Raw genomic sequence first — 23,791 nt, forward strand, 5'->3', positions numbered from 1 at the left:
TACAGTTGTACAGGTGCTTTATTTTCTCCTGTGAATATTTCCAATGCTTCACATCTTGGAAATTTAAAACATTCAGAAAGCACCGACTGAATATCAGTCTCCACATATTTTACAACACAATTCAACAACAAGGTTTACAATATCATCTATGAAACAGTGAAAATGGCATACACTTCTCCCATTATCTTCCTTTGTAAACAAGGTCTTCATGGAGGAAAGTCAATGGAATTGATACAGACCACGGTATTTAAAGCAGACAAGATATAATTTTTCTTTACTTTTTAAATAAAGAACTATTTATAAATACACTCTCTGATTCTCTCAATATACATTTACAGACCTGATCAATTAAAAGCAATACTTACATTTCTCTTTTTAAAAAAGAAAATGTCAAGAGATATGGACAACTAGGGGTTCTCCTATGCGCAGGGAGAAAGAAGCAAGCACAGGTTTACAAGAGAGTTGGGAGCATCGCCATTCTTCAACCTTTGCTGCTTGTAAACCAACACAATGGGAGGGTGGGTTGGGGTCATAAACCATCTACTTGAATTCAAGCAAGTTGCAGTCTATCTTGTAGTACACATAGGGATAGTATTCCTGTTGACTCAGGTTTAAACCTGGAATGTCCATAGTTGCCTGGAAAGAGAAGATTTTATGAAAAATTAAATTACTGCATTTCATTGTATAATAGTTACACTTTTATCCCTTTTTTTGATTGAAAAAAAGGGGGTGCAACAATTACGCAACAGGAGGAGGAGGAGAGATGATCCAGTCTCATAAAAACATCTCCATTTCTGGTTTTTTGTTTTACACTGCCTTGCCTCAGAGGAAGGAGAGTCCACCCTCCCTTTCGTCTTTCTCTGAAGGTAAGGCAGTTTACAAAATCTGAAATTGAGTTCTTTGGAGAAAGGAAGAGAGAGAGAAGATCCAAGTTCCAGAGACCTTCATTTCAGGTTTTTTAAACTGCCTTCCCTTCAGAGAAAGAAGTAAGGGGAAATCAGCCCCAAATGGTTCTGCGACTATTATGCGAGGAACAGAAAAATACCAGTTTTGCCACACAAAAAATAGGGGTGTGACCATTATGTAGTGGTGACTATTATGCAATGAAGCATAGTATTACATTGGGCTTACAAAAGCAAATTAGTAATAGTCCCTATCTCATCCTCTTTTTTGGAACTGGAAGCAGAAGTGTTTTTTGCTCACTTCCTGTTAAAAAAGGTTTGACTTCTAACCCTAAAACAATTGAAAGTGGGGAAAACACACAGAATCATAGAGTTGGAAGAAATCTCATGTGCCATCCAGTCCAACCCCTGCAAAAAACCAGGAAAATCGCATTCAAAGCACTCAATGGATGGCCATCCAGCCTTTGTTTAAAAGCCTTCAAAGAAGGAACCTCCACCATACTCCGGGGCAGAGAGTTCCACTGCTTAACAGCTCTCATAGTTAGAAGGTTCTTCCTAATATTCAGGTAGAATCTCCTTTCCTGTAGTTTAAAGCTGTTGTTCCATGTCCTAGTCTCCAGGGCAGCAGAAAACAAGCTAGCTCCCTCCTTCCTATGACTTCCCCTCACATATTTATACATGGCTATCATGTCTCCTCTTAGCCTTCTCTTCTGCAGAATAAACACACCCAGCTCTTCAAGCCATTCCTCATAGGTCTTGTTCTCTAGACCCTTGATCATTTTAGTCACCCACCTCTGGACACATTCCAGTATGTTGACATCTCCCTTCAATTGTGGTGCCCAGAATTGGACACGGTGTGATTCCAGGTGTGGCCTGACCAAGGCAGAATAGAGGGGTAGCATGACTTCCCTGGATCTAGACTCTATACTCTTATTTATGAGGGTCAAAATCCCATTAGCTTCTTTTAGCCGCCACATCACATTGTTCGCTCATGTTTAACATTGTCCACGAGGACTCCAAGATTTTTTTAACACGAACTGCTGTCAAGCCAGGCATCCCCATTCTGTATCGGTGCATTTCATTTTTTTTTCCTGCCTCAGTGGAGTATTTTTCATTTGTTCCTGTTGAACTTCATTTTGTTAGTTCTGGCCCATCTCTCTAATCTGTTAAAATTGTTTTGAATTCTGCTCCTTGCAAATGGCAAGTACTGAATGTTTTTTGTGGCGATGCAATGGGGTGCAGCCTTCAAAGGTATCTTGAGTGGTTAAGGAAGCCTCCTGGCCCCCCTTCCACAGCTGCACACCCCTGATGTACATACTACAGAGCCAGATACATCAATTCTGGTAAAAGTTAATCCAGTTCAGAGAGGAGAGAATCATCTTCCATTACTAACTGTATAATGATAGTGGTGAATACAGCTCAATGGTAGATGAACCATTTCAGATATTTCAGTGGGCACCTGTACAATGTTATTTGTGTTTCAGCAGTGTGCACAAGGACATTTCTTGTGACACAACATGAAACAACCTATGAATCCTGTTTCTACGTAACTGCCACCCAGATAATCTCATGACCCATCCAATCAACACTGTCCCTTCCTGCTAGACTGGAGACAGATTGCTTCTGCTTGGCACAAGAGAAATCTAATCAAGGTCATGTTGCCAACGGATATGGAGTTACTCACATCAATGATTGCTGCCGCACTGCTGTCAAGGTGCTTGTACAAATCATAGAGAACCTCTCTCAGTTTCTTCATTGTTCTCTTGTTGGGTTGAAGCAGCATAGCCTGGAAGTTAACTGGCAACCCATACCTGAAGATCAGACAAAGAACTTTTTTTAACGATGCCATACATTTATCCAATGACTCTTCCCTTTCAAAGTCTGGCAAGAAAGTGGTATTTTAACTGAAAATAGAAATCTAGATTAAATATGTCTTGGATGTTTACTCTATCAACACAATAAATAACTATCAAAAGCTGTTTACAACATTTTTGCTTCAGCACGCTCTATGCCTCCTGGTACTACAATAAGTAATTCCAATTTAATCAGGCAAAGTGCAACACCCAGATGGAGCTGGACTGTAACCTTCAGTATTCCTTACCATTAGCTGAGTTAGTGCTGATGGGAGCTACAATCCAACATCATCAGGAGGCCTGCATTTTGCTCATTCCTATGATAAGGAATGCGACATCTGTGCTATTACACCCCAGGAGTAGAAGCTTTGGACACTGACTTTTGGAAACAGAAACCCAACTTCTTTACTACAATACTTCTTCTATGTTAGTCTGGAATATAAATATGCAAAGAGATCTTGCAGCACCTTGGAGACTAACTGCAGATGCATCTGAGAAAGTAGACTTCATCTACAAAAGCTTATGGTACCAACTTTGTTCTCTAAATTAGTCTCTAAGGCGTTATTACAGAGGTGACAAACATGTGGCCCTCCAGGTGTTTGGGCCTCCAACTCCCAGAAGCCCTAGCCGGCTTGTTCATGGCCAGGAATTCTGGGCACTGAAGTCCAAAGCACTTGGAGGGCCACATGTTTGACACCACTGTGCTATCAGATCCCTTTGCATACTGATATAGTACATCTTGTAAAGCAGAGAGTTTCCTGGACATTACAAGACAGTCATGCATACTACAGTTTACAAAGAGCAATAATCAGTAATTGCCTACTGTATTTTTCCTGCAACCAATAACAAATCTGACTCAGGCAGCTATTATAGTATGAATGGCACAGAAATATTAGGTTTACAGCCTCACTGGGGAATATAAAATATAATCCTGTATGCTTATCATAGGTGTTATGCTGGCTGGGGATTCTGAGAACTGTAGTCCAAAACAGGAACTTTTCCAAGATCTGCTCACAACACTTCTTAAGAAATCATGATCCCTTTTACCTGAAGTATAGCTATTAATTCACGCAGAACTACTCAGTAGTCACACACTAAACACAGACTTACATTAAATAACTTCTGCAAAATATGAGGAAACAGCTGTGAAAGTATTTCTTTTAGTGCATGCCAACTTTTAAGAAACAAAGATAAGGGCTCAGTACAAAGTCAGCAGTTTCTCAGGTAATTTAAAGGTTGGTTCAGGTGTGATACTAAATCATGGTTATGAATTTGGCTGGTTTCAAGTAAATTATAGTAAAAGGTTAACACTGTTTAAATGTTAAGACATCCTAAAAGGAAATAAACATAACAGAGAAGTAGAAGTATCCATATTTTTTCTTATGACCATACCAGAGGAATGGAGAGTTTGCAAAACCCAGGTTCATTTTTGTAATGATACATTCAAATACAGAGCAAAACAATCCACTAATTAAGTGTGCTATTTATTTCCCCTTAAATGTAGGGCTCTGGTGGCTTCATATAACTCAAATATAAAAAATTTAATACTAAAATAATTTATTTAGCTATGTGATTCAAATTGTGGTTTGATTCATATATGCATGAATAAGATTAATGAAATTCTTCATTAAAATATTCATTTAATTCAAAGAACCCTTGAACCGCGAAGGCTGCATGAACTACTAAGATCACTGAGCTGAGTAGATGAAGGAAGAGATCTTGAGTAGATGAGGCAAAAGATTTTATTTCCTCAATGCAAAAAAGAAGGGAAAATTACCTTAAAACAGATTCGACAAAAACTCTTAGTGCTTTCACATGAATCCATGCAATGAAAGCTTCACTGAAGTTAACTTTCAGCCATCGAACTAGAGGTCCCTGTGGTTGGACAGAAAAAACAGTCAGTCATTTCATCATCATCATCAAGGAGGAAAAACAAAAAACTCTAAAATGCTGGTGTAAGAGTCTGACAATGAACTCACAAACTGTTTCTTTTTATCAGTAGAGAGCCTGTTCATTTCTTCTTTGTCTGCCTTCATCTCTTCTTCATTATATTGAAAGTCACGGACCATAAACCTGTAGCAGGAGAGGAACAGAAACTCTAGGTTGCCATGTAACTACTATTCAACAGTAATAACAAATGGAGCACCACTTACTTGTTTTCCCTTGCTTTGTGCCTGAACTCATCCACTGCCTTCCTGAACAAAGTGATATTACAGAGGTAACTATCCTGGTCCTCAGAAAGAACGCTGAAATGAAAGAGATGCCAAAAAGAGAATTGACATGAAGAACAGTGAGCTGTAATTCAATACTCGCAAGATCAGTATAATGACTTGGGTGCTTTTATACTGTTAAAAGAATATATTGCTAGGCTTAGAAACATCATAGGTCTCTTATAGAGAAAGAACTACAGTTTCCCCGTTTCATTCTGAACAGGAGGTACTTGGGTCACATTTCACACTGAAAGCTTTAACTTCCACAGTAAAAGCTACCACACACAATGAATAAGAATAATTTGTTCTCCAAAAATGACACTACGTTTACCTTCATTTCTTACTTCACAAGAGCTTTTAGTAGCTCCAGATGTTTCTCCTTGAAAATAAGTGTATCTCAGGGTACATCTACAGTCTAGATTTAATGCCGTTTGACACCACTTTAATTGCGTTGGCTCAATGACATAGAATCATGGGAGCTGTAGTTTGGTGAGGCACCAACACCAAGAAGGCTAAAAATCTTGTAAAACTACACCTCTGATTATTCTTTAGCATTGAGCCAAGGCAGTTAAAAGTTGTGTCAAACTACATTAATTCTACAGTGTAGACGCAGCCAGTTTTAGTGGCAGTCCTCCTGTCCTGCCTTCAAAAGAATTATGGAGAATTCTAAGACTTGTTGCTCTACAATAGAAGATTGCTATCTGCCTTCTACTTATTGGTCCAGCTAAGACCATGATGTCCTAGAAGATGTAAGATGTTTCTTTAAGCAACATTCTTGGCATTTACATTAAGTAGCTATGTTGACGTCATTATGTTGAGTTACATGTTGTTCATCTATGCACACCTGGCTGACTATATGTTAATATGATCACTCCATACTCTTGCCAGACCTCCAAATAAAAAAAAACCAATTAAATTACACACACACACACACACACACACATTTGTTGTTTTCTTGTAAAGAAACATGGGTATGTTATATTCTACTTTTATTATCCAAATTTTTAAAAAGACATACTCTTGCCAGACTAAAAAATGAAACAGGTAGATAAAAACAAGAAGAAATCAAAACAAACACTGCCACTTCTCATGAAGGTAACTTATTTTGGGATGTGGAGAGATTTAAAGGACTTATTTCCTTCCATCAGCTCAAGAGGCAAGAAAGGTAAAAAAAATAAAAACCTTTATATTTTTGCCACCCACATCCCCAGTTATGTTTCCACCCCTTTGGGAAGAAAAAAAAGGTAAGTGTTTGTATTACTTGGTCGTGAGTGTTTCTAATCACATTAAGGACAATATATGTTTTTGAGAGTGTTAATGATTACAAAGATTTTCTTAATACGTAAGAAACAGGAAATGAGTGCATAGCAGTGACCTCTGAAGACTAGCTCATTTATGATAAGTTCTAATATTCTTTTCTCTGTAGGCACAGGAAAGTCATCTACAAATTAGCCTTTTTAGAAAACATAGGGGTATGTTTTGTAGTACTCTTCTCCTAAGGACTAGTTATTAAGTGGAAACATATCGTAGGAGCTACATGATCTTCCTGTAGATTTCTGAGGCAGAACTGCTATGGTTTCAATAGATCCTTGAGAGTATGTTGTGATATGAAAATGGTACTATAAGTGCTATGTTTTATATGCCATTGATATGCATTCACCTCCAAGTGAAAATGGAAGTTGTTTCCCCCAGGGAAATATGGTGAAAAATGGAAGCGTTTATCTGAACGAATATATGCATTGCAAATACATCCAACATACATCCGAATTGCATCACAAACACCATTAAAGGTTAAAGACAGAAAAAAAGGGAAAACCTTTGGTATATGTGGAAAGGAGGACCACCTTTTGGGATAACATATGAATTATGTTTAAGAAAAATAACATAGAAATATTCACCCAAATTCTCTGAGAAACGCGGTGGGCACAGAAGGTATGTCAACCACATTATTTCAGCCTCAGAGGAGTAATTTTCTGCCCATGTATTTGCCCCACTTGATGTATATAGATGTTATCTTTGTTTGCTTTAGTGTTACACAGCTACACCAGAACTTAAGAGCTTCAAAAAAAGATCACGGGAATTGCTTGCTGAAATTAAGCATAGATATTTCGCTACTATTAAAATCACAATCCTTTCTAACCTTGCTTATGGTGAAAAAAAATGAACTGATATTTGAGAAACTGCCTCTTTGTGTCCAACACATTTTTCCCTGTGTGTGTCTAAGCAGGAATGAGGTTTCTCTTTACTGCTATCTGGCAGCAGTCAGAAACATGACACCTAAAATTTCTCCATTTAGAAAATCAGCCAGAAGGTGGTGCCATTTAATCTCAGATTAAATTTAAATCAAACTATGAAGCCATGTAAACTACAAGAACTTTGCTACTCTAAGAGGTGTTCAACAGTGCAATGGATTGGCCTTGGAGAGTAGTGGCTTCTCCTTCTTTGGAAGTTTTAAAAAAGAAGCTGGTTGAGCATCTTCCAGGACTGCTTTAGTTGTGTATTCCTGCTTGCAAGGGGCTTGGACTAAATTGCCCCTGTGGCCTCTTCCACTTTTATGATTCTAAATCAACAATTCTCACTCTTGCTATCCCTTCTTGTTTGGGCCAACGGAACATATTCAGAGACTCAGAAAAAGAGTAATGGTGTGTCAAAAAGAATATAAAGAGCCAACTGGAGGACATCACAGCTTCATGCAAAGAAACATTTTGGGAGAGGAAAAGAAAAGCCTGGAAAGCAAGGAAGTCATTTAAAGGAAACCAGTGCCTTAAACCATAGTACTATCTTGTTCTTATGGACTGCCTACTTCTCCACCACATGGTAATAGGCATAAGCCGCGGAAAAAAGAGCCAGGAACATTATCAGCAGACTGGAATGTGAACTTCTAACAGCCAGATCCATGGAATATTTGCTATAGCCTTGATAGGTGTGGCACAATCACCCACTCCGTCTCAGGGTTCATTAAGAACATGGAGAAAACTAGAGGGCAAGGAAAGGTCCTTTCGGTTTGGGGCATGAGTTCCCATTTAGATCCTGAGAGCTATTTATAGTGGATTTTGAATATAATGCTTCTCGAATTCTAGGAAAAAATGAACTCAGAGCCTCACATTTATTACAACAACAGTGAAGACAGAGAAAAAGCTGTGGAAACTCCTGCAGTCAAGCCAAATCTTCCAGGCTGAAAGGAAATGTTTCTAATAAATAATCTTAAAGGCCACAAGGAGGAACTAAGAGAATGTGTTTTTTTAAAGGGAATTAAACCATAAACAGCAAAAGGAGTATTGCCTCATCTGTTGCCTATTAGATGGAGGAAAGACCCTATCCTCTTCATGAAAAACAACTCAAGACCTATTAATTGTGAGTGGTACAGGTAGAAATACAACTTAACTTTCAGGTGCTTGAGAACAAAAGAAAAGAGAAATGAGACAGTGTGGGAGATCAGTGTTACGATGACTTGAGAGCCCCTGGAAAAAAAGATTGTCTCTTTCCTTCTCTCTTCAGAGTCTGCTTGAAAAAAAGCACAGCTCACTTGTAACCTGTTAGTTGAAGGAGTATGAGACTGAAACTGACTTCTCATCCTGTTAATGGGATACACTTCCTTGCACTTTATAAAAATCGTTCTCATAAGCAAACAAGAAAACATTGCACAGTCTGGACCATAGGATAACTTCCAAGTTGAGAAGAGTTTTTTTTTTAAAAAAAAATTCAGAAAGTTTAAGGGGGGTAATGGAAGAGGGGAGTTTAGACAGAATGAGCTGACTCCCAAGCCAGGTATAAGGAGCAATGTAGGGACTCGAAAAGACTCAAGTTTTTAGAGAGAGAGAAACAAAACATTTAAAGCATTAGATTAGGCATGGGCAAACTTCTGCCCTCCGGGTGTTTTGGACTTCAACTCCCACCTGGCTGTGATTTCTGGGAACTGAATTCCAAAACACTTGGAGGGCTGAAGTTTGCCCATGCCTGCACTAGATAAACCAGATCCCCCAAACCTGTTTTTTCAATTTCAAGGGATAGAAATAACAAAACAAAACTTACTTGCTGGATCGTGGGACTATCATATCAGTCAAAGTTTCATACTGCTTCATCCAATCATTAAAATTTAACCTAAAAAATGAAGAGGTTATAATTTATTGCCTATCTAGGGGAGCATACACCAAGTTCTATTCATCCCTGTGTCACCAATAGGACATTCATGATACATTGACCACAATGCAATATACTTTAGTGAGCAGCCCAAACATATTTATGTGTGCAAAACAGGGCTGCCCAATTTCCTGTTCAGGTATTGAATGGCACACTGAAACTGATAGTTCCCTAGAGTCTTTGCTCTTCATGTGGTTTGCAGGTGCAAAAAGACCTAATGTAAAAATTATGCATTTTAAAAGGCCTGTCTCCTAGCATGGAATACTGCATACAGCACACACCCATTTCAGTTTCACAAGGCTTAAAATAAAAGAAATAATGCTTTTAAACAGTTGAATACATCCCCTCTTTTCTGATAAATAAGGAAACATCACAAATACTGAGACAAGCAAGGGTATCTTATTTTTAAAAATGCAGATTTGGACTTCTAAATTTTTAAAGTTTACCTTTCCCACTAAAAATAGGAAATGTAATCCACTCTAGAAACCTTACACTCAACACACACACAAAAAGAGAAGTTTGCACAGTTCGAAAAACTTGAAAAATGTTTAACAAGTTCATTATAAAACATGAAAATTCTGTTTTTTCCCCTGACATCTTTGAAGTCACATTTCTGCACCTCCAAAAATGACTCACTCTAAATGGAAAACTGGGAAGAGAAAACAAACATAGATGAACTCTTCTCATCCAGTCTACATACGACATTTTTCAGAAGTGCTCTATATGTGTGTGTTTATGATTCCAAAATAAATAGAACCTGACAACAAATTCAAAACAAGAAAGCTTTTAGATATAAAAGGTGTTTTGAATGTGTAATCCTTATCATACATTCAAGTGGCTGCAAGGGCAAATTAAGCTTGAACTCTTACAAGAAGTCAAAATTACTAAAATGGGACTGTAGTACTTTGGTCATATCTTGCGATGACATGATCGAATAGAAAAGACAATAATTCTCAGTAAGCGGAGGCTGTTGATAACAAGGTATATTAGAAATCTCCGATTCATAGGATTACTGTAAATTGAAGCTGATTTGATGACAGACAACAACAACAAAACCCACTATATTCTGTTCCCTAGTTAATACAATGCTAACCCTTTGGGCAGAATGGTATAGAAATTTAGATTTATAATTGGGGTGAGAATCTCCAGAGGTTATCTGATTATAACTACTGTAATCCCTAAGCAGTTCCAGTCCCAACTGGACCATATATTCCCCCTTTCTCTGAGCTGCAGGATGTTCTATATAATTACAGATGGAGCTAAACTCAAAGGGTTCTTATTTCAGTCCTACTTTGGTATCTTGCTAATTTTAAAAAAAGTCTTTTCACAAGAATGGTTTTAGAAGCTGTTTCCAGCTTTTTAAAAAACCTACAAAGAGCCACTGGTATTCTTCTAGTTTATCACCTCAATCTTCAACATATTGTACATTAATTATGACATTAAAAATAATATGTGGTTTATTATGATTATTAATGCTTTACTAGATTGAATGATAACATGTGAAAAACAAAAGGAAAATAAAGCTGAATATTCAGAAGTGAAGTGCCAACTGAGTTTGTTAATTTACAAACAAACACATAAAACAAAACAATAACATCTTTAAAGCAGTAATGAGAGGTGAGGAAAATCTCACCTTGGGCAGATTTTTCTTAACTGATTTCATTATAAGAGGGCAGATTTTGCTAATGTCATGACTTATGTTAATTTCAGTAAACAGAACCATGAGATTGTTCTCCTTCTAATCAGAGTATTTCTTTTATACTTTTAGAAAGGAAGACTGACTTACTTTGGTACAACCACTAACAATGTAATCAAATATTCAGAATCGAGTACAAAGTCGTCTTTCTTCACAATTTCAGCCAGGCTCCTTGTTAGCAAACTCCCTCTGTCAAAGTATAAGCAGATCAAAAAGTGAGCCTACAATTCTACTCTTTAGTTTGTGTGAGTAATGTGACTTTTGATGCCAGATCTAACATGTCTATAATCTTCCTGAAAGAACGGACATACAATCTGTGTCAGCGATTAGTTTTGAGAACTCAACAGTGATACAAATACAGGTTTGTATTTTTTAAAAAACCTTTGAACTCTACAAATGCTCAATTTAAAGGAAAATAGAGGAAGCATAACAAGTCTAAATAACTCTACATTTAAAGTTACAAGGACAGTGCTACAGCGCACAGCCTGATTCTTTAAGTAAATGCCAAATTTAAAGACATCTTGATTAATATCCTGCCTGGGAGAAGGCTGTATCTCAGGAATGGGCAAACCTCAGCTTAAGCGGCTGAGAGGGAAAAGGAAGGGGCCTGAGGCTGTTGGAATTGTGGGAGTTGAAGTCCAAAACACCTGGAGGGCCCACGTTTGCCCATACCTATTGTATCTGCTTGTAGGCCAAAATGCAGAGGGTGAGTTCAAACATGGATGGAAATAAATATGTTCAAATCATCTTTGGACACAGTTGTCCAGATCTTGACCTTACTCCCACCCAAAATGAGTCTGCATTCGGGTTCTTGTATGACAAAATATTTATTTCAAAAGCCATATTGGTCCCAACTGGGACATAAAATCTTGTACTTGCACTTTACTACTATTCTCTAACTGAAGATATTATGCTCCATTTTATATTGCCCTCCATCCGTATTTTTGCCGTTTGATTTGCGTACTTTATTCACCAGCCCTCTCCACAAAATCGATTAGCACCAGTTCGCCCACCTGCGCCCAGGAACTGATTATTAATTCAGGTTCATCGGTTGGTTCAATGCTTACTTTTATATTTTGTCATAATGTTACTGTTTTATTCTGCTATGTTCATTGTTATGTATTTTAATGTGTTATATTTTAACTATGTTGATTGGGCTCGTCCCCATGTAAGCCGCACCGAGTCCCTTCGGGGAGATGGAGGTGGAATACAAAAAAAGGGTTATTATTATATTATATTGAAATCAAATCAATTGAAATCAAATCAATTAGAATGCCTTATAGAACTTCAAAACTACTCACGCATTCTTTCTTTCTAAGTTCTGAAGGTTGCCTTTCAAACTATTGTATGCCGAGGCCCTTGCCTTTAAATCATTGTCAATCTGAGTCACTCCCTTTAAAAACAAAATTCAAAAACAAAAACGTCAAGAATTTTAAAAGTACAGCTAAATGGAATTATACATATAATAGCTATGCTTATTTTTAAAAACAGACATACGGAAATGCGATAAAACATGCAGACTAGTAGATTAGATCTTTCTTACTCATCCAAGGTTTTAAAAGCCAAAGAGTCTACCTTATTAAACTGTGTTTGAGGAGTCTGTAATTAGAGAATGAATTACTATGCCCTGGAGCATTCTTTAATCTCTACAGAAAACTATTCTCAGAATCAACAAACTAGTTCCCTTTGTGGTTTATACAACCAAGTTAAATTTATTCACGATGAAGGTGATTATTTGTTACATTTATTCATAGGCAATCTTTCTGGATAAAAATACTAGAAAGGCAGCTGTCCTCCATTTTGCAACTCCATTTTGCAACGAAGTTAGCCTGCTGCAGTCAGCTGAAGAATAATGCCTATTACCAGTCTTGAAGAAAATGGAATGGAAGGAGGCTCTATCTAATTCTTCTCCTTCAACAACAAAACATATGATGCCAGCCCAAATGGCAACTGAAGAGGATGAGAAACCCAAAGGCTGTAGATTCCAAATGCCTCTAAGCAACCAAAAGAATACAATGTTCTCTTTTATTATCTACATCCATGCTTTGAATGACTAATTCACATGTCCTGTTGGATCTTTTGAAATGTATTAGTATAAAAAATGTTTAGGGAACTGCTGATTGAAAAAAGGAAACTCTAATTCCCGTACTCTCAGAATTAATGACACTGCTTTTTTGGATTCTGACAACAAATGGGAATGTGTTAAATACTCTAACCAGGCATGGCCATGGATTCTTTCCAGAAAATCCAGTGGACTTTCACTTCTGAAGCACTCTTTTGTTAAAGTTGTTCCAGAAGAATGGTTTCAAAAACTCTGTGGTCTGTGCACAATGCCATATAAGCAAATGAATCTATCAAGCCTCTTCTCCCTTCTGCCCATTCAGCCTCTCTTCAAGATCTGAAGTGTATTTTGAGGCTCAGAAAAGCAACAAAGTGCTCTACTAGTCAAGAGATACAACTAAACGTTGTCCAATGTTGGAACTGATTTTTAAAAAAATGGCAACCAACCCTTGAAATTGAGAAACTAGAAAAAGCTTGACCATATACTGTATTCCGTTCCTCTAACAAGACAAAATGGGTCTTGTTAATATATTTATTGTTCTGACTCAATGAAATAATCTCGGGAATTAACACTGAGAATTGTGAGGTACGCACTTTGTGAAAAGTTGAGTTTGGAAAAGTTACCTGTTCAGACTGAGCTCCCACAATCCCCCATGCTGGCTGGTGGATTCTGAGAGTTACACGCAAAAAAGTGACTTTTTAAAGCTCCAACAGAAAAAAAAAACAAGCAAGCAGTTGTGACCACTCAGAGAAATCCGTAACTGTACTATCATCAGATGGCATTTTACTTTGGTGTTATATTCCCTACCAAACTATTTAACTTAGACTCTCCCCACAGCACAATGGTACCCTTGATTAATGGTGATAATTTATTTAGGTTGTTAATCCACCATCTGAGAAAGGCCACTTTCCTCCGGGAGAAGGATGGTGCCAGACATCCTGTATCAGAAGGGATAGCCTTACATTCTTCTAATGATGAGCAGACAGTCCAATCTCCTCTGCAGCTCTGCTACAAGGATAGGCAATTACAACAGTTTTGAGAGTCTATTCTCTGCCTCTGATCCCCTCCACACACAAAAGACTGCCAAAAATGCAAAAAAAAAAAAACCCTTCCAAAAAAAAGCCCTCACCAAGATTAAAGTCTGTTGGGGGAGTTTCTCCTCTTTCATCTCTGGGGGAATATACTGTGGAAGGACCTAGGAAAGGGTCTTGTTCGTTTTAGCACCTCAGTTACAGAATAATGACTTCTTAAAAGCTTAGTTTGTTCCATCTTAGAAACAGTAGCTTTTTGCTTCTGGTTTGGAATCCAGCTGATTTAATCCAAATCTTCTTATGTACACAGTTTTAAATCTTCTCAAGATGTTTCATCTGCTTTTAAACTGTTTTAACCAGTCAAGTTGTTCAATATGTAGTGTACTTAAATTATTTCTACTCTTTCAAATTGTTTCCAACTGTTAACATTGTGATGTAATCTTTGGATAAAGGGCACACTCTAAATATTTGAATTTAAAAGCCCTCAAACAAACAGAACTAAAAATCCAACAATCCAAGAGTAAAAAGGGGTCACTAGAAGATCATTTCTGATTTGAAAGAACTACTACATTTTAATTTTGTAAACTGGGTGTGATGCAATCAAATTAAAGTAGGAAGTGCCACTCCTGCCACCAAAATGGGAAGTGACATTACTCCAATTCACTTTACCAGGGGGCAAACAGAGGGGCACTCAAGGAGTAAAGAGCTATAAACATTTTGCATAATTGGATAGGATTAACTTACTTTGTTTCCTTGCTTAGCTTACTGAGAGCAACTAATACTAAAACGAGGGATGGTTCAAGCAATAATTGACAAATGTGGGCTGCCTAGAGGGGAATTCAGTGGACACAGGATACTAAACGCATCCCATCTGGAAGACTGATGTAGAATCATAGAATAGTAGAGTTAGAAGAGTCCTCATGGGCCATCTAGTCCAACCCCCTGCCAAGAAGCAGGAAATCGCATTCAAAGCATGTGATGTGATTTTTTACAGAATTTTAGTAGAGCGCACCAGCAATGAAAATCACAGATTCTACATCAGGGCATTTTAATTTATCTTTTCAGCTCTCTTATCACAATAATTTAATATAGGTCCAAGTACAGGTATCATTAACAATCTTTCTGCAGATTACCAAAATGAAGCTCATCAACAGCCAGAAGTCCACAAACCCTCAACCATCTTGAGAATTCTAGACTTCATACTATAGTAATACACCTTTGAGTTTGCTAAATTACTTCCAAAGCTATCCCAGGCTAGTAAAAGAAAAAAAACAACAAAAGTAGCTGTAAGAAAAGAACTGTTATTTTACCACGCAAGGATGTTTATGAACAAACATTCCACTTGTTATATTGATTTATTTATTTGCGGTATTTATATACTGCCCTTCTCAACCCCGAAGGGAACTCAGGGCGGTTCACAATGTTGGCAACAATTCAATGCCCTCGATAAAAACAGTATAAAACATCAAAATTGACCCTCCCCTAATAAAACATTAAACACATAACATAAAATAACATCATATATATTGGCAGTATACTTGCATACTATATTCTAATTTATACAATGTGTTAAAAACCATGTATTTTATTTCAGCAATCCTTTCACCAGCCCTGTAAACTGTTATTATCTCAAAAAAATAATCTAAAAGTTACTTAACCCTCCTCCTTGTCCATTTTTTAAAGAGTTACAGCCCAAGGAAGCATCTGCCAGAAATGAATTACAATTAGTAATATATTGAGATTTATGATGAGTTTCTCTTCAAATAATTTTTCCCGATTTTAATTAAATAACTAAATCCTAGGCTAAGAGAATAATTGCAAGCCCCCTTCATATCACTTCGATCTCCACCCTCCCCCCCCCCCCCCTTTTGTCTTTAGTCTACTTCATCTTTAGGGGTTGGGAAAGAGAAATACTATTGCTACCTGAGAAGTATATTCTGGAAGCATGAAGATAGAATGGAATCTACAAAGTTGTATTAGATTTCTTATTTCCCCAGTAAATCATTTAATTTCTCATGATTTTGAAGCATCACATTTGGCTAGGAACAAACTATAACTGCATGTTCTCAGAGTATACATAAATATTGCGCACATGTAAGCTTTGTGCTGAAAGCCCTTCACTATCTGCCACATAGCTTCCAAAACAGATTCAAGCAGCTACCCTCGATTCTAATGGCATAACACCAATTTATCAACGAGACAAGCTTTTTCATATAGAGCAGTCCATTCTTAATGACGGCAGGAGTGGAACTGAATTAGCTGTGATATGGTCCTCTGGAGTTTAACTACTTGAGAGAAGGGTCTTCACCACTGAGATATCCAACATTTGGAATGGCCCCAACCTCCTAAGATAAGTAAGGAAGTCTCCCAATGCAGAGTACAGCAGAGTCTCACTTATCCAACACTCGCTTATCCAACGTTCTGGATTATCCAACGCATTTTTGTAGTCAGTGTTTTCAATACATTGTGATATTTTGGTGCTAAATTCATAAATACAGTAATTACTATGTAGCATTCCTGCATACTGAACTACTTTTTCTGTCAAATTTGTTGTATAACATGATGTTTTGGTGCTTAATTTGTAAAATCATAACCTAATTTGATGTTTAATAGGCTTCTCCTTAATCCCTCCTTATTATCCAACATATTCGCTTATCCAACATTCTGCCGGCCCGTTTATGTTGGATAAGTGAGACTATACTGTATTTCTGCCACCTGGTGAAGACTTCTTAGAATCATAGAATAGAGTTGGAAGAGACCACATGAGCCATCCAATCCAACCCTCTGACTTGCAGGAAAAACACAATCAAATGCTCAGGCATTTTCCTCATTTCCAATCCAGTCTGCTGTTGTCAACTGCTCTCAAGTTACAGCAACTCATTGAACAAAAAACCTTCAAGTCACCCTAATAACCAGCCATGCTCAGATCTTGCAAACTCATTGCTCTGGCTTCCTTGAGTGAGTTTATCCATCTGGTATTCAATTTTCCTCTTTTCCTTCTCTATTACAAAACATTATTGTATTTTCTAATGAGTCATGTTGTCTTGTGACTTTTTAAGGATGTTTTATTTCTGCTTTGCAGAGTTATTGCTTGAATGTATTGTATTTTGTGGTGGTTTTAAAAAATGCAACGTTGCAAGGCATTTTAAGATCTTGGAAATAAAGCCAACAGAGAAAAGTCATAATCAATCAATCAATCAATCAATCAGATATCAATTGTCTGTGACCAGCACCTAGATCTGGGAACCCGATGAGCCTAATTGGCAACTCACAATTATATACAGCACAATGCTGTACCTGACAAGCACGGTTGATGGGCCGACATTTTTCAGCCGAAGTCTAAAAGGAAGGGTACAGTTCTCTTGTAAGATGGTGAGGAAACTAAAATGCTTAGGCACATGGCCAGGAAAAAAACCCCACAGCTGCCAAATACAACAGAACCTGAATGGCTGCCAGTTTAATTTTTCCTGTGGATGAAGACAGACACAGAGACCTGGGAAGGGGGAGATTTAGTGTGGGATGAGATCTGATAATTATGTGCTTTTATTAAAATTGAGCTAACTTTTAGAAACATTGAGCAACAATTTTATCTACAACTTTGGCTGGGCTGCTCCAAATGGGTTTTTCACACACATCTCTCATTCAAGGGCCTTACATAATCACCCAATTAAAACTGTTATGACACTTCAATGCTTGCCCTCTTCTTCTCTCTTTCATGCACTGGAATAAGCTTGAAAATGAAAAAATCCATCCCAAACCTGGCTGAAACCAAAGCAAGTCAACTGGAACTTTGCTGGGATGGGGCATTCTTAGGGCTGAATGTGGCCAGCAAATCTTATTTTTCCATCCCTTTTCTGGCAAAACAAATGAACTGCCAGGAGCAGCCATTCATCTTGTAAATGGGCTACAGGAGCCTATTGCCCTGTTTAAAAATAGTGCTTCTTTCTTTTTCAAATGTAGTGGACTTTCAGCCATTACTTCCTTCTTTTTCTGGCATCACTTCTAATTTGGATTCAACACTCAGAGACACTACTGAGGTGATGGCAAGATTTGCTCTCCTTGTTCAAATATTATGACAATGGTTGCAGCTTGTAAAAAGAGGTGTCTCTTCTGTTTAATGACGGTCTTGTGTGGTTACAAAAGCAGCTATATGTTTGCTCATATATATGGTTTACCTGGGCTCAATAAGGAACACTTATAGCTAGCCTTATTTTTCAGTAGTGACATTCACGTTGAAATAATTAAGCAATATGCAATTAAAATGTGATTGTGTTCCTGTTATGAATCTTTGAGTTGTCCTTGACTTATACCATCTCTATCATAAGGGTTTCTTAGAAGTATTTCTTCAGAGCTTAACATTGTCTTCCTCTAAGATTCGCTCAAGGTCAGACAGTGAGTATTCACGACTGAGTATCTGAACCCTAGCTTTCCAGACTCCTAATCCAACCCCACCACTACATCATGCTCTTCAAATAATTAAAGTTTAGTCAGTATTAAAAACAATTCTTGATCTACAATACTAAAACAGTAAAACATCAACATGTGCAAGAAAATATACCAATTTAAAACTATTCAAAGCAAGAAGGTTTTCCAAGTCTTTTAAAATATCACAGTTCAGAGTCCAACATTTAGCTGGGAAGGAGCTCCATGAAGCAAAGGTCAATAGTGAGAAGGTTCTGTTTCTAGGGACGATATGTCTCAGTGATATTTTAGGGTGGATGTGATACCTAGAGCTAGAAAATCAATTTAGAGGTCAAACATTTATTCTTCAGCAAGCAATCCCTGTTGTGGAGCCGAAAGGGGGCCATTACACCAGTGCATTTTGGGTCACCAGAAGTAACATCATTTTGTTTGATTTAGGGCAAATTCTTTTTGTTGTGGAGTCTTGAGAGACAGCAGAAGAAAATCACTGCTTGTGGGGAGTTTTGAAGCTACCGAGGCTTCTGGGGCTGTACTTGGGGAAGCCAAGAGTCCTGCGTGGCATGCATGTTGCCCATCCCTGTTGTAGAGAAGGGAAGTAGTATATACTGTAGTTTGTATAGTTCTTTCAGAGCCAGTGTTTTGTTGAGATAAAAAGGAGCTGTGGGAACAGTCAACCAGGTTTAAATACAAATAGATGTCACTACGTGAATTTCCCATGCAGAATAGGAGGAGAAGACGAAAAGCTGAAGTTAGGAAACAACATTGGGTTCACTGCACTGTAGTATTTATAAATTGCCAGAACAGAGTATTCACCTATTGTGTGGGTTTATGGTATTTCTCTCTTTCACTCTTCAAAATGTTTAATAGCAAGCAATTTTCAGAGATGCAGATTTAAGGGACAAGGGCAGAGTAATGTGAAAAATGCATAAAGAAACTTAAAAGCATAACTCCCACAACAGACAATAATGGAGTATTGTTTTGTGCCTTCAAATTTGTTTCCAATATTTAAATCAGATAGAAAAGCCAATAGTTCCCTCTACAAACTGAGAATATAACAGGCACAAGCAATTTTTGATATATTTAATTTTAAAATGTATTATATCTTTCTTGAGAAAACTGATTGAAATGTGTACCTACTTCACAAAACATATAGTGCAATCTTATGCAGGTTGACACAAAAGTAATGTTCATTAAATTCAGTGGTATGTATTCCTAGATAAACGTGTGTAGAACTGTAGCCTTAATGTTGCTTCACAATACGTAGCTTGGGCAATAAATAAATAAAACTGTAAGGATCAGTATACAGGTTTTCATGCCTTTAAAAAATATTATCTTACCTTGGCAATTATTTCTGAAATATTCTTCAGAGACTGCTTGATTGGATACTTTGCCATATCCCATTGGAACCTTGTTATGTAGGTGACTAAATCAACTGTGAACCAAACCATAATAGATATTGGACTTGGTAATGCAAGCAAATATATTTACTTATTTTTTGAACAAATTCATCAATCATGTTATGAATACTGTACATGAAATGGTATTTCAACAGAGGATTTCTGTTACTTTTGCAGTAATCTTGTGGACTTTAAGAGCTTTTCTGTTCCCATTTTATTATATTGCAGATAAGGGACCTAGCCAGTAAAAATCAAGCTCAGACATTTTCTATGTAAATTAACAGTCAGACTTCCAGATTAGTGTACAGGGGAAACTTGATCTTAACATAACTAGGGAGAATACAGCATACTGCCTGCATCTAAGGCCTTTCCTACACAGCTGTATAAAATCCACATTAAACTGGATTATATGGCAGTGTGGACTCAGAAAACACAGTTCAAAACAGATATTGTGGAAAATAGTTTTTACCTCCATTGGCCAGAAGGTTTTCTTGAACCTTATCTCTACTGTCTTCCAACACATCAGCCATGTACTGTGCCACCTTTTTGACAACACTGGAAACACGAAAAGATAAAAGTTGATGAAGGAAGATCGCATCTTTCCTCTCTAGACTGAACATACAAGCAAATTAGATTGCAATACCGAAGATTCTGTTTGTAACACACAAACAACCAATTTCTTTCTTATTACAGTCATATCTCAGTCAACAAAGCCTCCGGAACAAAGCTTCCTTTGATAAAGGACTTTGGGGAATACATAGCTATAAGTGGCTCCTTCTCACTCCTCCCATTTGATGGAAGAGAAAAGCTACCAGTGGAATGACACTGTAGTGATGAATCTGAACCCTATATGTAGCAAGGAATATAACAGGGAACTAATTCTAGGTTGCTAAGTACTGGAAGCAGAATATACTTATTTGCCCCACTGAGCAAATTAAATGCAGATGGAAGGAGAGATACTCAAGGGAGAGGAAGGGGCTAAAGGAGCCCCAAAACCCTGTATCCAAACATAACTCAACTGTCCGAGTCCAGCTGTTCGGTGGCTCAGTGTTAGTTCTTTCAGGCCCCTTTTACACTGCCATATAATGTAGTTCAAAGCAGATAATATGGATTTTATATGGCAGTGTAGAAAGGGCCCCCGTGAAGTTTCAGATAATGTGCTTGTTTAGATTGCTATTATGATACTACAGGTTTAAAAAAATGAAGTCAGGGCAGAAATCCCTGTGGTTTGGAAGAAACCTTCAAATGAGCTCTAAAAGGTTAAAAATGTGGTTGTTGACTTAGTCTACTTCGTATGTGCGTAGTAAAAGGTTCCCTGAAACATGCCGATCTGCTCTTTTTTGTGGTGTAGGAACCAATCCCTATACTTTGTTATTTCTGCCTCATTAATAAAATATTGTCCAGAAACATAGCTATTTAATTATCTGAGGTAAACATGTAAACTATCCAAAATGCATTAACATCCTAGCGGCTGTGCATGTCTGTTCTTAAAGCTGGCCATTACTTCACATTTAGCCCACATTCAATGATTTCATAAAATCTTATCATTGCTTTCATGTTAGGGTATATTTATTGCTTATCTGCTAAGCTCAAAAGTATAAAAAGCGATGAACTCGACTTGACCCAATGTAGGGCTGTTCTTTAAGCTGCAAACTATATTACCAGATTGCATAACATGACTATACCAAATACAGATTGGTTCAGATATTGGATAGTAATATGAAATAACAATTACCCTTCCACAAATGCATCCAGTTTAGCTAGTTCATCTGACAAGCCAACTAAAACGTCAAGGGTGCCAACCTATGGAGGAGAAAAATGACTTTAGATAAAATGTTTGCAAAACACATCAAAAAGGAATTGATAAGGTTCATAGTACCATCCTCTACATTTTTTTCACAAATGAACCCCATATCTAGTACAAATGGGTTTACTTTCGTGTAAGTGTGTACAGAAAGGTGGCAATTATATTTCTGATTACAGAAGTTTCCTAATAATATCTTGATATAGATCTTTCAAAAGGAGCTCTTTATTGGGTAATTATAGTTATTTCTGTGACAAATGGAAAAGTATACTCCATATGCCCCCAACTTAGAGAATGTATTTACAACTGCTTCTTTTGGTGATTTTGCTTTCTTTTTAAAGCAAAATAAACATGCCATGTTTGTGCTAACTACTCCAGCCCCCTAAATTTAGAGTATAAATCAAAGTGTAAAAAACAAAGTCACATGTTCTTCAATTGAGAAAAAACCTCTTGATATACCTTTAGATCTGGAATGTTAAATTTGGAATTAGTGGAGAGATTGTTATTCTTGATAGTTGCAGCACACAGCTTCTCCCAAGTCTGCTGACAAGTCTTCTCCCCAGGAGCAGAAATCAGCCAGAATTCTGTCATTTTGGTCCCTTGATTGTGATGCCAATGACTTTGGAAGATAGAGGAGAGACACTGGAGAGAAAAAGAAAACATTTTGTTAAGGAGCAGATGCCTTAAAACATCTAATATGCTTAATGTGTTCTTCTATGACAAGAGATTCTGAAGAAAACAACAGTCAAATTTATTAGCAGCAATTCATTATGAGATCTGTACAAATGGCAGATGTGGTGGAGGCTCCTTCTTTGGAGGCTTTTAAACAGAGGCTGGATGGCCATCTGTCAGGGGTGCTTTGAATGCGATTTCCTGCTTCTTGGCAGGGGGTTGGACTGGATGGCCAATGAGGTCTCTTCCAACTCTACTATTCTATGATTCTATGACACACAGAAAGAGTAACTGAAATGCAAATAGCAAGTCCAGTAGATCCACTAGTTATCCCTCTTAGATACTTTTCCTAGTTAATACAAGAGTCACTCCTTTGCTTCCATACTAATCAACAGAGTAAATGACACTGAAGGCACAACTACTCTGTAGAATTAAACTATTAATTATTTCCCCTTCCTTAAAAATGTAAGTTTGTAAAGGGGGCTGGATTTATTTCAGCATCCCTCAGAAAGAGGAAACCATAATTTCCTCTTTGGAATGTATTGCTGCAAGTCCAGTTAATAGTCAAGACATCCCTTAACATACAAATTAGCAGGATACGTGAGCTACACATGAGTTTATCGAGGGTCTGGATGTCTGTAAAATATTATCATATAGGCTCTGGATAGCTGATGTTGTCTGTACCTTGCTCAATTCAGATCCCGTGAATCAAAAGCATGCTTAAAAGAAACCAAACTACAGAGAAGGAAATCAGGGCACAGGAAATGGGGGGAAGAACATGCAGCAGTGTGAATGTTCTTCAAATCGCTTGTTGACTTATGGTGACCTGATTAATTTCAAAGGCTTTTCTTATTGTAATGGCCAGAATCACTGGGTTACTGTGAGTTTTCCAGGCTGTATAGCCATGTTCCAGAAGCATTCTCTCCTGATGTTTCGGCCACATTTATGGCAGGAAACCTCAGAGGCCTAAGGATGTCTGCCATAGATGAAGGCAAAACGTCGGGAGAGAATGCTTCTGGAACATGGCCATACAGCCCGGAAAACTCACAGCAACCTGGTTTTCTTATTTCTTAGGGCCCTTCAAAACAGCCATATAACCCAGACTATCAAGGCAGAAAATCCCACAATATATGCTATTTTTCATGTCAGAAGCAAATCGAGGGTACAGATAATATATTTTTAAAAAACCACAAACAAAGTTTTAAAGCCTGGCATTATACTAAATATCCTTTAACCAGAAGCTAGACACTTGGAGTGCCTCTGGTATTGCTATTTAGAGGGTCTTTCACTGTGCATGTGGCAGGGCTCATATTGCATTGTAGTCGATGGTCTGTGGTTTGCTCTTCTCCACACTCGCATGTGATGGACTTCACTCTGTGGCCTCATTTCTTAAAGTTGGCTCTGCATCTCGTGGTGTCAGAGCGCAGTCTGTTCAGCACCTTCTAAGTCGTCCAGTCTTCTGTGTGCTCAGGAGGGAGTCTCTGATTCGTTATCAGTCATGGCATGAGGTTCCAGGTTCTAGCCTGCCCCTTTTCTACTCTTGCTTGCTGAGGTGTTCCTGCAAGTATCTCTGTAGATCTTAGAAAACTATTTCTTGATTTA

The 23,791-nt window shown here is 37.7% G+C and overlaps 1 protein-coding gene across 1 annotated transcript in view; it reads right to left on the minus strand.

Moving 5' to 3' along the window:
• atp6v1c1 (ATPase H+ transporting V1 subunit C1) overlaps window positions 1-23,791 on the minus strand; it is a 26,283-nt gene continuing 2,492 nt past the window's right edge. The window contains exons 2-13 of the mRNA XM_003219451.4: window positions 21,977-22,159; window positions 21,449-21,516; window positions 20,183-20,268; window positions 19,654-19,748; window positions 12,103-12,194; window positions 10,892-10,990; window positions 8,998-9,066; window positions 4,909-5,001; window positions 4,735-4,828; window positions 4,533-4,630; window positions 2,587-2,713; window positions 1-636 (exon numbers count right to left, since the gene is read on the minus strand). Coding sequence (XP_003219499.2) covers window positions 541-636; window positions 2,587-2,713; window positions 4,533-4,630; window positions 4,735-4,828; window positions 4,909-5,001; window positions 8,998-9,066; window positions 10,892-10,990; window positions 12,103-12,194; window positions 19,654-19,748; window positions 20,183-20,268; window positions 21,449-21,516; window positions 21,977-22,108 — 1,149 coding nt within the window. The 5' untranslated portion in view covers window positions 22,109-22,159 and the 3' untranslated portion in view covers window positions 1-540. The remainder of the gene's footprint in view (window positions 637-2,586; window positions 2,714-4,532; window positions 4,631-4,734; window positions 4,829-4,908; window positions 5,002-8,997; window positions 9,067-10,891; window positions 10,991-12,102; window positions 12,195-19,653; window positions 19,749-20,182; window positions 20,269-21,448; window positions 21,517-21,976; window positions 22,160-23,791) is intronic.

The sequence above is a fragment of the Anolis carolinensis genome, chromosome 4 (genome assembly GCF_035594765.1).
Source record: "Anolis carolinensis isolate JA03-04 chromosome 4, rAnoCar3.1.pri, whole genome shotgun sequence".
NCBI classification, from domain to species: Eukaryota; Metazoa; Chordata; class Lepidosauria; order Squamata; family Dactyloidae; genus Anolis; species Anolis carolinensis.